Source organism: Pelmatolapia mariae, linkage group LG15 (genome assembly GCF_036321145.2).
Source record: "Pelmatolapia mariae isolate MD_Pm_ZW linkage group LG15, Pm_UMD_F_2, whole genome shotgun sequence".
In the NCBI taxonomy this organism is placed as follows: domain Eukaryota; kingdom Metazoa; phylum Chordata; class Actinopteri; order Cichliformes; family Cichlidae; genus Pelmatolapia; species Pelmatolapia mariae.
The window spans coordinates 6,731,889-6,744,816 of NC_086240.1; the positions used below are offsets into that span (position 1 = coordinate 6,731,889).

Here is a 12,928-nt window from a genome sequence, read left to right on the forward strand (position 1 = left end):
GGCTTGTTAAATGGCGGCAGTGAGACCGCGAGACTTTGCACAGTACAAAACATCACTACAGCTTCAGCTGAGTTATTGTAGTTCTTAGTTTGTACGAGGACGATTTTGTTTTTCTCTTAAAGTTTACATAGTCTCGGTTTAAAGCTTACGTAACCTCTAAGCTTGAGGGACTCATCCACTTAAATCCTGCCTTTCCTAGCACTTTGCTCACACACAGCGAGCAGTATCACATCATATTTAAACTCTCCTCACTGTAACATTCAGTGCACAGGCTGCATGGTAACATCAGAGCAACGGATGCAATATTTTCCCCCCATTTTCATACATTTTAAATAAGCGCTGTTTTGGAAAAACACTTGACAAAAAACACAAGCTTTTTGATGATGTGAAGTGTGAGGTAAACACCCCCCTCCCCTCGACCGTTTCTCACTCCCACACACACACACACACACACACACACACACAGTCGCTCTTTGTCTCTCACAGACAGCCCAGTGATCCACAAAACATTGTGACAGCCTAGTTACACTGACAGCTCTCTCACTCACACACACACACTCACGCATACACAGCAATTACCGCAGATACTTGACAGCGAGACTTAGGAAGCGCTTGTGTGTGTGAGACTGAGGTATACACAACTCCTGTTAACTCCATGGTAACTAAGGGTAGGACAAATTTTGGTGTGACAACATATCGGAGTGCTTTTTCTTGTGAAAGCTTTCTGCAAAATACCCTAACTAAAGTTTATGCCACTTTTCAGAGCCAAACTTTATTTCAGACTCATGAGTGAGATTGAGTCATAAAAATATATAAATATTTCTACTGAAGTAAATATTGTAAAGGAAAGGGTTACTGGTAACAACATTATGAATATAATAATTATGGAGCTGCTTTAAAGCCAAGGGAAATGAGATATTCAGTGGATCCTTTCATCTGAAAGACGAAGATGAAATTCACCATGAATCCTCCTTCAGTACTTCAGACCTGTTTTACTTGATGGCATCTGGTTCGGACCCCAAATTTTGATGCTTTTATCTGCTTTTTAATGACTGTTTAGGTTTTCTGCTAAACTTAAAACATGAATGTAACTTCTGGGTGAAACCAAGGCAGAAGGGGGTGATTTGCGTGGTTGCAAAAAGACTTCTGTACCTATAGAAGTCGGGAAAACGGCTTCTGTAACCACTTTCCTGATGAGTTAATGGGCTCAGTCACTCATTTCGGGTTAGTCGGATCATTTTTTAAGATTTTGTCAATTCTGGTAATACTGTGTTAAGAAAGGATTATTTCGGGTTTGCCCAATCACAAAATAAGAACTTGTGACTGACAAGTTGTTAGCCAAAGAGCATGCGGTTTCACACTCAGACCTGCCTCTTCTCATCGCATCAGGTTTTCGTGAAAACATCTAAAAGTTTCAAAACAGGACACCAAGGTGGTTTATGTTCTTACCCAGCACTCAAACCATATTTTATACTGCAAGCTGCATCCAGCATTTGCTAATTTAATCAACTCAATGTCATTTGAAAAGAGGGTCATCAGTCATTAAATTCAGCACCTCATTCATCTTTTCCTCCAGCTTTCTTGGGGTACCTTTCACATTTACTCACAGATATTATGAAGCATCACAGGTGACCCGTCACGTAGGGCGTTAAATACTGTGATACCATTGGTGTGGCTCCTCGGTGAATCCTACTCATAATAGAAAAACATGTGGCCAATGCACAGAAACAAGTCACCCAGTGTTTCCATCCCACTGTGAAACTAACTGAATATTTATTTTGTTTTTTAATTATCACACAAGCTGTTTCTACATTTTAAGAGGGGCTCTGAAAAGAAGCTTCCTTTCACTAAATCTGGCATTTTAAAAAAGTTTGTTTGTTGCCCTGGGGCGTTTGGATCATCAGAAAAGTGATTTTCATTGAACCAGAGACCACATTAATTAGGTCAGCAGAGTTTCTCAAGTTAAAACTTCTTTGTTGGCAGATTGAAACACTAATCAGTCACAGCTTAAAACTACATGATGGATGTTTTATGAAAAGCACCATAAATGACCCTGAGAGAAGCATTTGTGCTTCTAATCTAAGTACAGCATGTTGCTTTGTTGGTATTTCAGAGCCGAGGGGCACATTTTCATTTTGTTTCTAAAAGCAGATTAAATGATTACAATAATTTAACATCTTTTTTTTGCATTTTTTAATAACAAAATGTCTCCAATCTCATCTCATCATGTGAGGACTATCGGTCTATTGTTTTTCAATGACAGATGACAAGAAGTGGCCGCTCACAAACTAATCACGGCAATTTGTTTTATCCCCAGACAGACGAAACTGATGGAAGTAATCCTTTAAAAGACACGTTTTCCTCTAAACACAATTCCCTGTCGGCTCCCGGTAGCTGCTAGACAAGAAGAGCACAAACGTACTGACAGTCTGGCAGCATCCCAAGTCGACAGTGCCGTCTCAAATCATGTCTGGCTACAGAGTAATAAACAGCACGACATCAATGACAAAGGAGCTGAACGGGCACAAGAACTATTCTACTCGATTCACATCAAACCGAACTAAAAGCATGAGCCATTTCCCTTCATGTTTTGCACACTGACATTTTTACATGTTCCACTCACTGTAATGAAACTGTTTAACTTTTTAAAGCAGAAACCTTCCAGTACTTCTTACATTTAGAGGAAATTTGAGTCATTATTCTCTACCGCCGCCAAGTTTTCAAAGACCCGGCAGGCGTTAATACACAGCTGGGTGGTAATGGCTAAAATGGAAATTAGCTCTCTTGTGTAACACTGCTGTGTTTGATTAGACCACTGTGCGTCTCTTTTAAGTTCTGCTAAGTACTTGAAGTTTGATGGTGTTACACAAATCCCCTTAGAATAAAAAAGAAAACTCCTGATCAAACCACCACCAACAACAGCAAGTAGCAAGAAAATGAAAAAAACTCCAGTCATATTGGCAGATAAAATCAGCAAAACCGACAAATCCTCATTCTAATGAATAACAAAACTGAGCTCCAGTTCACTTCTCCCACAGAAAACCAAATTACAAAAATATTAAGCCAAACTGCTGTGAGCACATTTTACCCACAGCTATGAAAACCAAATTGTTGAGACTCTCATGTGAGCTGACAGCGCCCTCTGGTGGTTCAATTTTGCCTCTGACACAACAAAACAAGCATCAAAAATAACTGTGTGAGTTTGTGCGTTTACTAACCGAGCTGTAGTGACGTTTCAGTGTGGTAATATCCATCTTGCTGCTTCTTCTTCAACATAGAACAAAGATCCACCCGCTCAACCGTCTGATCTCCAAAAAATCTGTGGTGATGAAACGAAAAACAGTCACAATGACAGAAGATAAAGACGCAGCGAGCACTGAGGCCTCCAGCAGATAATAAAGGCAGATGTCAGTCATATAGCCGCTTGATGGCAAAGAGCAGCGGGGGTGACAGCCAAATTTAAGCCTTTTTCACACGCAGCAGGTGGGAGAGAGAGGATGAGCACTCGTAAGCTGGGAATTCAAAGGATTATTACCTGCACTATTCTCATGCTGGAGTGATCAGATGTCAAATGTATTTTGCACCAGGGAGATGGCTTTAAATACAAAAACTGAGTCAAAACATTACGAGATGCCATAATGTTCAAGCACCGTGTCATCTATAGCAGCTGTGTGAGTCTTACAACGGCCCCACTGCACAAGAAGTCCAAACCTTATAATGTGCTGTGCAGATTATGAATTTTTCATTGTATGAGAAACAAAGTACCTACTTGTCAGTGTAGTTGGAGTAAAGGGCTGGGTCCACACGCTTTATACCCTGAGAGAGACAAAGGAGAAATGAAGTCGTATTAGTCACAGGTTGCGATAAACAAAGTGAAATTTGTGCACGCACGCACACACACACTGACAGGAAGAAGACAAGTACGCCGCCCGGCAGGCACCAGGAAGGATAAGGTAAGATAAAGTGTCAGAGGGAACGAGATAGATGCTATAATTCTTCTTCCCTCATCATCTGCCCTCAACCATCTTTCATATCTTCTTTATTTATCTCCTCTCTCTTCTTGGTGTTTGGCCCTTAGCCTTTACAGTAGACATCACGAACTCTAAAGTGATATAAATTCAATTTTCTTCTTAGTTATTAATTCTAATGCCCATTATCAGTTTCTGCTGGAGCCACAATGTGACATTTACCTACGGCTGAAACATTTTAACAGCTGCTGAGGGGAAGGGGAGGGAGAAACAACAGTGCAGATGGTGTAGTTAAAGGCAGCTTTTTATTAAAAACAACGCAAACCTGAGATCGGAGTTTTGAAGCTCTGGACAGCTTCATAATGGTGAGGTGGGGTTCAAACCCTCGGCAGTCTCCTTGCAGAAGCCCCTGCTCCTCAAAACGACTCCGCAACAACTCTGTAACAGACATGCACACACTTATTTTTAATATAAACCTCCCAGTGGGTCATTCAATTAAATACTGAAAATAAGCACATTAAAAAATTCAGCACATTTTCACAGCAAACCAAAACAAGCACATTTAATAAACTAAAAGGAAGGATGATAACTGATATAATGATACACATGCATAAATACAGAGAACATGACGTGGATTCAAATGCACAATAACGTGACTCCATTTCTTCCGCTCAAGCATCTCGACTCCCTATTATAGATTTTTTTTTACTGCTGTAACAGAGCACACAAATGGAGCGGCCACAGATGGCTGAGAATGTGTGTCAGATGATGGGGAAAAAAAGCTTTTAGCCAAAATATCATTTAGCTACTGAGATAAAGATAGATAAGTGAACAAAGGCGTAAACACACAGACAAGCCTGCAAGGACAAATATACAGACAAACAGTGTTTAGAGTCAGACTACAGAGGTATTTTTAGATGAGGAGCTCTACAGGGAGAGAAAGGTTAGTATATAATCAATACCAGTGGTGGAAAGTACAGACAAGATGACGAGAGGGCCTGACTTCCTGTCTTATATTTCCTTTGCTTGTAGCACTTCCCATAAGGAATTTTGATTTGTAAATCTTCTGTCCCTACAGAGTAATTTTCTGTAAAAACAACAACCGGAGCCGTTCTTTATGAATGCTGCTTGTTAAACTTCCAACTTTTCTAAATGCTTCATAAGCAGGGCTTTAAAAGAAGCTTCAATCTACGTTAAAACTTTAATGTTTCAACACAAAACTTTGTTTGCGGTACTAATGTTACTACTAATGAGGAAAGCCTTACAAACTCAGAGATTCACAGGGGGTGGGGGGCCATTAAAATATTCCATTCATCCCATAAAATGTAACTCTATACCTTTAACTTGTTTAATATGCAAAGATCTATGACTTTCATATCAGCCCTTTTGCATTATCCTTCCACTTGCCTGCAACTCGTCCCCCAGAGTCCTCCACACTCTCAAATTTTCCAGCTTGTTTTGATAACCAGATGAGAAAAGCCCTGTTCATTAATGTCTTAACCAGGAGGTCCTGGAACAGGTCCTGGTGCTGCTGTGTGTGTGTGTGTGTGTGTGTGTGTGTGTGTGTGTGTGTGTGTGTGTGTGTGTGTGTGTGTGTGTGTGTGTGTGTGTGTGTGTGCGCGCGCGTTGGGGGGGGGGGGGGGGGGGGGGGGGGGAGTCACACAACTATTCATTAAGCAAAATTCAATACAGCCGTCCAAGCAAAGCTTTTACATACATTAACAGTAGTGCAGTAAAAGCTTCCCAGCCAAAGAAACATCAGCATTTCCTTTGAACCTTAATTGTCACTTTCTCTCCTCTGTCTGCGTTTCTGTTTCGCCCGGAGGAGCACAGGAGACGTACACGACGAAGCAGAGAGCGGAGGAAAGAGTGAAACACCAGCACGGACATAACATCATCCAAACAGCATCGCAACAGTGATTCTGCAATACGTGGCACGTTGCTTTGACAGATCATGGCATCCATGCAACCAAAAGATAAAAAAAACCTGCATAAAAGGTGTGAAATATGAATTTATTCCCTACATTTTGGTCTCAGCTTGCATCAATACCATTTAATTTCAATGCAAGTGTTATCAGCTCTCCATTTAGCATTCCCCACTGTCCGTAATTTAGTATTACCTGGTACTGTTCTCTGCTTCAAACAGCTTCAAGTTTCACTAAGAAGACTGATATCTGGTGCCAGCTTACTGATAATTGTATCATAACAGGATGTGACACTATATACTCACATCAGCATTTCATCCCACTTCTTTTAAGTTAGATAAACCTTGTCCCAAATCACTGGTTCTGGCAAGTTAGCCCCAGCTAATTACAGCCATGCCCAAAACCCATCGCTGTCTGATTTAGTGTTTTTGAGACTTAGATAAAATAAATTCCCACTCAAACTCTCAGATCAAGAGTAATAATATGTAGAAACTTTGCCTTTGTAGCTCTGTCTAAAACAAAACGGCTTCTGTATTGATGAATTACACTAAACCCTGACACTGAATTCTTTCTGGGATTTGCCTCTGCTTGGCCATAGCATGTAGCACATTTTTGGCTCTCAGCAGGAAATTTCAGCATGAGCAGCTACAAATCCCACAAAAACAGTAATGCTGCCCAAACACTATATGTTCGCTTTAATATAGAACATCTCACAGAGGTAGAAACAATCGAAAAACCTTATGTATCATACACACATTAATTACAGCATACTTCCAATTTAACTGTTAAGGCGGCAAATGGAAAGTATTAAGTGAAGGTCACCTCATTTACTGTGTATTATACGCGTGCGTGCGCGCGCGTGTGTGTGTGTGTGTGTGTTTTAGTGGTGCAAGAGCATTGGCGTGGGAATCCTCTTAGAAATGGCTTAATGTTGTTGCCGGAGGCACAACACAAAAACAAACACGCAAAAGATTCTGAAGGCACCCACACACGTGGATTTAGGCACAAGAAGAAAAATGTAGGAACAGAAATGTTGACATGTACACACACACACACACACACACACACACACACACACACACACACACACACACAGACACACACACACACTGATAACAGAAAAGGAAAAACACCAAAAATTCCATTTTATTTAATCAGATTGACTAAATTACAGATGAGGACGTGTTCACACTGAAAAACAAATCAAAATGTGGAAGTCTCTGCACTACATAGAGTATGACTTTAATCATTTCTACAGGTTTGTACGATGTCTAACTTTGACCCGGAGGTTCTTACCAAACTGGTTGCCATTCATTTTTAGAATTCCGCTATTCTCGTCTTACCAGGTTCTCTGTTGTCTCTGAGACAAACGTCAGGCTTAGACTTTCCATGACTTCTGAATGAGAGACTTGTGAGTCAAAACATCTTAAAGAATGTGCCCTTCATTCTCTTGAAGTTGTCTAATCATTGATATCCATAAGAAAGGCTCCACCACAGCAAGCATCCACCTGCATTAAGGTGTTTTAAGCTTCGTAGTGTCTCGAGAAGGAGATAAAACCCTCCAACTGTGCATACTTTTAATTGATCTGATATGTAGCAACGTAAGCAGACATTATTAGCTACTAGCAGCTGATTCCAACTTCAGACATCCCTCCAGAGTGCACACCAAGCCAAGTACAATATCACATTAGCATTGAATTTCACCCTCTACTAAAGCGTGAAAAGCAATTAGAATAAAAATGTCACTCAGTGCTTTCAAACCTAAACACCAAAGAGACAGAGAGAGGAAGGATGACCACAAGAGCAAGAAGCTAAATGTTTGCCACTGACCTGCCAAGCTGTCCAGTGTGTGTCTGTGTTGTCCGGAGGCCAGTCCGACAAACACCACCTCCTTCCTGAAATGACTTATCCCTGAGAAGGGCAAGACCAGATCCCTCCCACCCAGCAACTCAGCCAGTGACGGCTCAACCTGAGCCAGCACCGCTGCCGCCCTAAAAGGAAATATACACATGAATATGCACAACACACAAACACGCACACACATTCATGACTTAATCCCCTCTCTCGCTCCCTTCCTGTCATATTACATAATAGGAGAATCTAGTGATTACTAATAACACCATCTTCTTCTTGATGGGATTAAGCATCACTTCATCACATAACGCAGCTCCGATGTCCCCGAGTGTCACGGAGTTAGCTCACAAAAACACAGACTGCCTTTATATTTCCATCAGCCTCTAAAGCTATGCGAGCACAACAATTTTAAACTCAAATCTTTATTTTTCTACTGATGTGTTTGGGACAGATATGTGCTGACAGAGTAAAAAATAACCGAAAATGATCATTAAAAGAAAGTTTAAGATGAAAATGATGTAATGAAATACATTCCAGGGGTGTTTGTTCACTTTAATTGATACATAAAAGAGGTGATTTTCAATTTAAGCTGACTAATACAAGGCTTACTCTAAAACATGCAAACCGCTCCAAAAAAATGTACAGCCGACTGTTGCGGAAGTGCTGAGAGGAAAAGATAAGACACAAGCCGCACTTAATGTGACATGTTGGTAATTAGTCACTGCCAACACTGCATCCGTGTCTTTAGTCCATACATTTACTTTCACAACAGGATTTTGCCGAGCTATCAGATTCAGCTGATGTTGTGATAATGTGCAGCTTTAAAGAGGCTAAATGGGATTCAATGAGAAAATTTGATTCTGACAGTAAACTAGTTTGAGAGCACTCTGTTTGATTGAAGTTCGGCATTTTAGGATTACTGTGCATTTTATCCTCAGAGAACAATAAAGAAAATGGAGAAACCGGAACAAAAGAGATGTTGTTTTAGTCAACCTACATCCCAAGACACGACACCCGCTGTCACTGAGTACACCGCTGCTACATGCATGTGTGCATGTTTGGCAAAAAAAAAGCTGCTGAGGATTCTCCGCATGGAGGAGGAGGAGCGACCCAACACAGTAATCTGGGGGATACAATGATCTCAGTGAGGGGCAGAAATTTGTTTTGGTAAAACAGTTTTTTGTTGCATAGCTTTGGTCATTTTATTTGCTGCCCCTCTCTGAGCCTAGGTCTGCTGGAGGTTCGTTCCTGTTAAAAGGGAGTTTTTCCTTCCCACTGTCACCTAGTGCTTCCTCATGGAGGGTTGTGCAATACCGAAGGGTTTCTTTCTGACATTTTAGGGATTTTACCTTACAATATAAAGCACCATGAGGTGACTGTGGTTGTAATTTGGCACTAAGTATACCTGAGTTGAACTGAATTGAATCTGAGTCTTCTTAGGTACAATAATAAGCCTCAGACCAGCCCTGTAATGTAGCATCCAATGTGTGTTATTTTAAAAAAAAAGCTCTGAAGGAATAGATCAAAGAGCTGCAAGGATGTGTGTGTGAATGTGGCTCGCAGTGCTGGAGTGATCAATAAGACCAGAAAAGTGGAATATAAAAAGCAAACCACAACACTGTGAGCACTTAGATGATCATTTTCAGGCTTACAGAGAGAAGCTCTGCTGTAACTAATAGCATTAACAATAGCCGTCTTTTTACTGTTACTACTCAAGGCCATTTTTAATGCTATGAGTAACAACTGAGTTCAAAGTGGCTGCTGTAAAAAACATTTTGTTGTGGGATCAACAGAAGACTTTTGTGACAGAAGTCATTTTATTATGTTGCAGTAAGAAAAGGATAGGTATCTAAATGATAATTAACTTCTTCAGTTTGAGGGCTACTGTTATTCAGAGCAAAGTTTACTTCCTGTTGTAACTACTAAAACGTAATTTATTGCTGTCCTGAACAATATAATGTCTGCTTTTTACTGTTAGTGTGCTATAGCATGACCAAAATATGACATGCACTTACATTCTACAATGTAGTTATAGTTAGTTAAAGAAGCAAAGGTCATTTCAGACAATTTGGGTGTCATAGTATTCATATGAACTTCTGTGTGTGTGTGTGTGTGTGTGTGTGTGTGTGTGTGTGTGTGTGTGTGTGTGTGTGTGTGTGTGTGTGATGTGGATGTCAGCATGCGCACCAACTCACAGGTCTACTTGCTCCTGATTGGCAAGATGAGTGACTAAAAGCGTGATGTGAAGAGTTGGGACAGGGATCATAGCTTTGGCCAGTCGGGGGTCCTGCTGGAGCACGGCCTCTTGGAACTCACTCACAGCTGAACTTATCTGTCAGTGGACAGAGAGCAGAAGTCAGTTAAAAGCCACGTCCTTAAACTGTCATTTCATATTGACTGTATGAAAGACGAAATTAAACTGACAGCTATCAGCCTGAGAGAAACTCGAGGTCTGTTAAAGAACACCTGCCAAGGCCCAGGTGAGGTTCGTAGTGTTGGTTACCATAGTAAATGTCCCTTGATTTCCTTCACTTTCCTGTTAACAAACTCAGAGCTTTCAGTAAACCCACTTTCTGGAGGAGACCCTTTTTTTCTAAACACACAGCTTTTTATAGATGAAGAAAGGAAAGATGCTTGTGGGGGGGTTCTTTCTATTTTGTGGTTCTATGGAGACACAATGTGCATAAACTCCACCTGCTCCAGCTTCTTACCTGAGTGTTAGTGATGGGGATGGAGACAAAGTAATTGGGTCGCTGGCTCTCTTTCTTTTTCTTCTTCTTGTCCCCGTCTTCCTCACTGTCCACTCGGCCCTCGCTGTCTCCTCGCTTTCTCTTTCTCTTTTTCTTAGTTGACTCTTGGCTGGGGACTACGGACAACAGAAAAATGAAAGTTGCAATTAAAAATATCAATTAAAAGGTCCCAAATCGTGAAAACACATCCTATTTTGTTATGTAGTTCTAATAGAGTTGGAGGTGTAAAATATAAGCTATGAAAATATGAAGTTGCTTCTGATTCCGTTCCTCTAGCACCAACACCAGTACATAAAAACTGGACATCATGCTAAGGATTTGCATAAAAATAAATATAATACTGGATCAGGACATTGAAAACAGACCACTTATTAGCCATAAGGTGCCCGCTTGACTTGTCATCAAGGCTTCTTAATAGTGGGGAAAAATGCTGCTAATTCAAGTAATTATAAAACATTAGGAACATACATAGTGCTTTCCATGTTGTTGGGCTGGCCAAAGCAAATGGGAGCTCTGACAATAAGTTTTCAGAAGTATCAGATGACTTCAGCGTTTTCTTCATCAGTTTCTTCCTCTCCCTCCTCAACTTCCTTCTAGTCTTCTTCTCACTTGATCCTGAAGGAGCTGTCAAAAAAACAAACAAGTTTAGCATACTGTATATACATGAACCGAATATACAAATGAAAAAAAGAACAGACATGCAGTCACAGGCATGGAGTGTTACCCACAGACTCGACACGGCTCATGAAATAGTGTGCTAGAAACAGCACCACAACCCAGAATTATGATACCCAAAATCTGAAAATCTGAGAATCATACAACAGGTATTGGTACTGAGTACTAAGTTTCTGGCACTGTAACATCTTTACAGTGTGCTTAAGTTGCTTAAGTGCAGAATGTCAGCATAGAAAATCCTGTTCGAGTAGTACAAGTAGTCATCTAAATTGCATCTGGACTTTGACTCAGGCAGAACCGCATTATAAAACGTGTTAAGCCATAAGCTTAAGAGTTTCTGGCAAAAACTTAAAGTTATGTTTGGTCACCTCATAAAATTTTAAAAAGCAGTTATGAAACCTTTTTCATTTAAATTCAATCATGCAAGGACACGTGGCAGGCGTGTTTACTAGTCTGTTGTTTTCCACGCTCACATTTGATAAATATTGCTTTGCTAAATAAAACACAGATTTCAAATTATGTGGTACCAGGAAGCCTACAAAAAAAATCTATTCCCCAATTAAACTAAAGATTATCAGATTTGTATGAAAGTCTCAACCAGTTTGTAAAACTTACTGGACACTGAGGCAGCTTCAGTATCTGCAGGACTTTCCTGGACCTCCATGCCGACTGTCCCTGTGTGGCCTGAAGTCATCACCACCTCTCTCAGCTCCTTGTGCTCTTCTCCGACCTCCTTTCCTGCCAGATTTTCATCACCACCATCACCCTCATCATCCTCATCTGATGCAACTGCCGTTGTGTCTCTTCCGTAGGAGATGCTGGCTGGTTGCATATCACACACGGTGAGAAGATGATGATAGGACGGTGCTGTCACCTAAAACAGAGTGACGTGTATCACTTCCAGGTTACACTTTCTGCAGCCAGCTTGATTTTTCTCTACATTACCTGAAATCTGAACCGCTGTGCAGGCGGCTTGAGGCGAAGAGCTCTGGCTTGTTGGCAATGACTGACAGATACTGAATGCTGACTCCAAAGCAGCACTTCATTAACAGCACATATCCTCTGTAAACACGCGCTTTGTGAACGCTTAGACCTGAGGCTCAATATCACACGGCTGAAGATCATAACACACAAGTCTGTTCAATTTTAGATATAAACTTTTAGATTTTTAAACAGAGAAATATGTGAAGTAGGCATCACAGAGAACAACATTGCAACTACCACAAAAAAACCCAAAAAACCCCACAAGTCTGCAGCTTCTTATGAAACTCAAAAGACTGGCTTTACCTCCGTTTACAACACCTGTTGAAATATATCAGAGCCATGCTGCAGAACATCTGCTGAGCTACACAACTGTTAGCTAACTCTCTCTAACGGTGCTGTGCTACTGTTTATCAAACTAAACGAAATACGCGCACATTTTTCTTACTTTTCTTTATATCGAGCTGATGCAAAAAGCACGCAGGTGGTAGTGTTTGTATCAAAACTGGTAAGGTACATAACACAAAATAATATTCATGCAAACGCGCTAACTAGCAGGACCTACCGGAAGCATTCATTTGTAAACAATATCAAACTTCCGGTCTAGAAAAAAAAAACATTTTCAAAATAAAAGTACAGACACTGAAGACACAATCATATTCATCTGTCCGGCTTTGTTTAACTTCATATTTACGTGTTTTTTCCACCTTAATTTCCCCTTTCATGAATGCCTTTCTGCAGAAGCTCTACGCCCCAGGGGGCCTCAAAACACAGT

At 40.7% G+C, this 12,928-nt stretch overlaps 1 protein-coding gene across 3 annotated transcripts in view; it reads right to left on the bottom strand.

Annotated features, from left to right (window-relative positions):
• The window catches only part of LOC134642925 (A-kinase anchor protein 7-like), a 45,778-nt gene extending 33,061 nt beyond the window's left edge, over window positions 1–12,717 (bottom strand). For all 3 annotated transcript variants that reach the window (XM_063495018.1, XM_063495017.1, XM_063495019.1), the window contains exons 1-9: window positions 12,118–12,717; window positions 11,788–12,046; window positions 10,966–11,121; window positions 10,459–10,613; window positions 9,943–10,079; window positions 7,724–7,884; window positions 4,294–4,406; window positions 3,770–3,816; window positions 3,219–3,319 (exon numbers count right to left, since the gene is read on the bottom strand). In XM_063495018.1, coding sequence (XP_063351088.1) covers window positions 3,219–3,319; window positions 3,770–3,816; window positions 4,294–4,406; window positions 7,724–7,884; window positions 9,943–10,079; window positions 10,459–10,613; window positions 10,966–11,121; window positions 11,788–12,046; window positions 12,118–12,297 — 1,309 coding nt within the window. In that variant the 5' untranslated portion in view covers window positions 12,298–12,717. The remainder of the gene's footprint in view (window positions 1–3,218; window positions 3,320–3,769; window positions 3,817–4,293; window positions 4,407–7,723; window positions 7,885–9,942; window positions 10,080–10,458; window positions 10,614–10,965; window positions 11,122–11,787; window positions 12,047–12,117) is intronic.
• Between the last annotated feature and the right edge of the window lie 211 nt (window positions 12,718–12,928).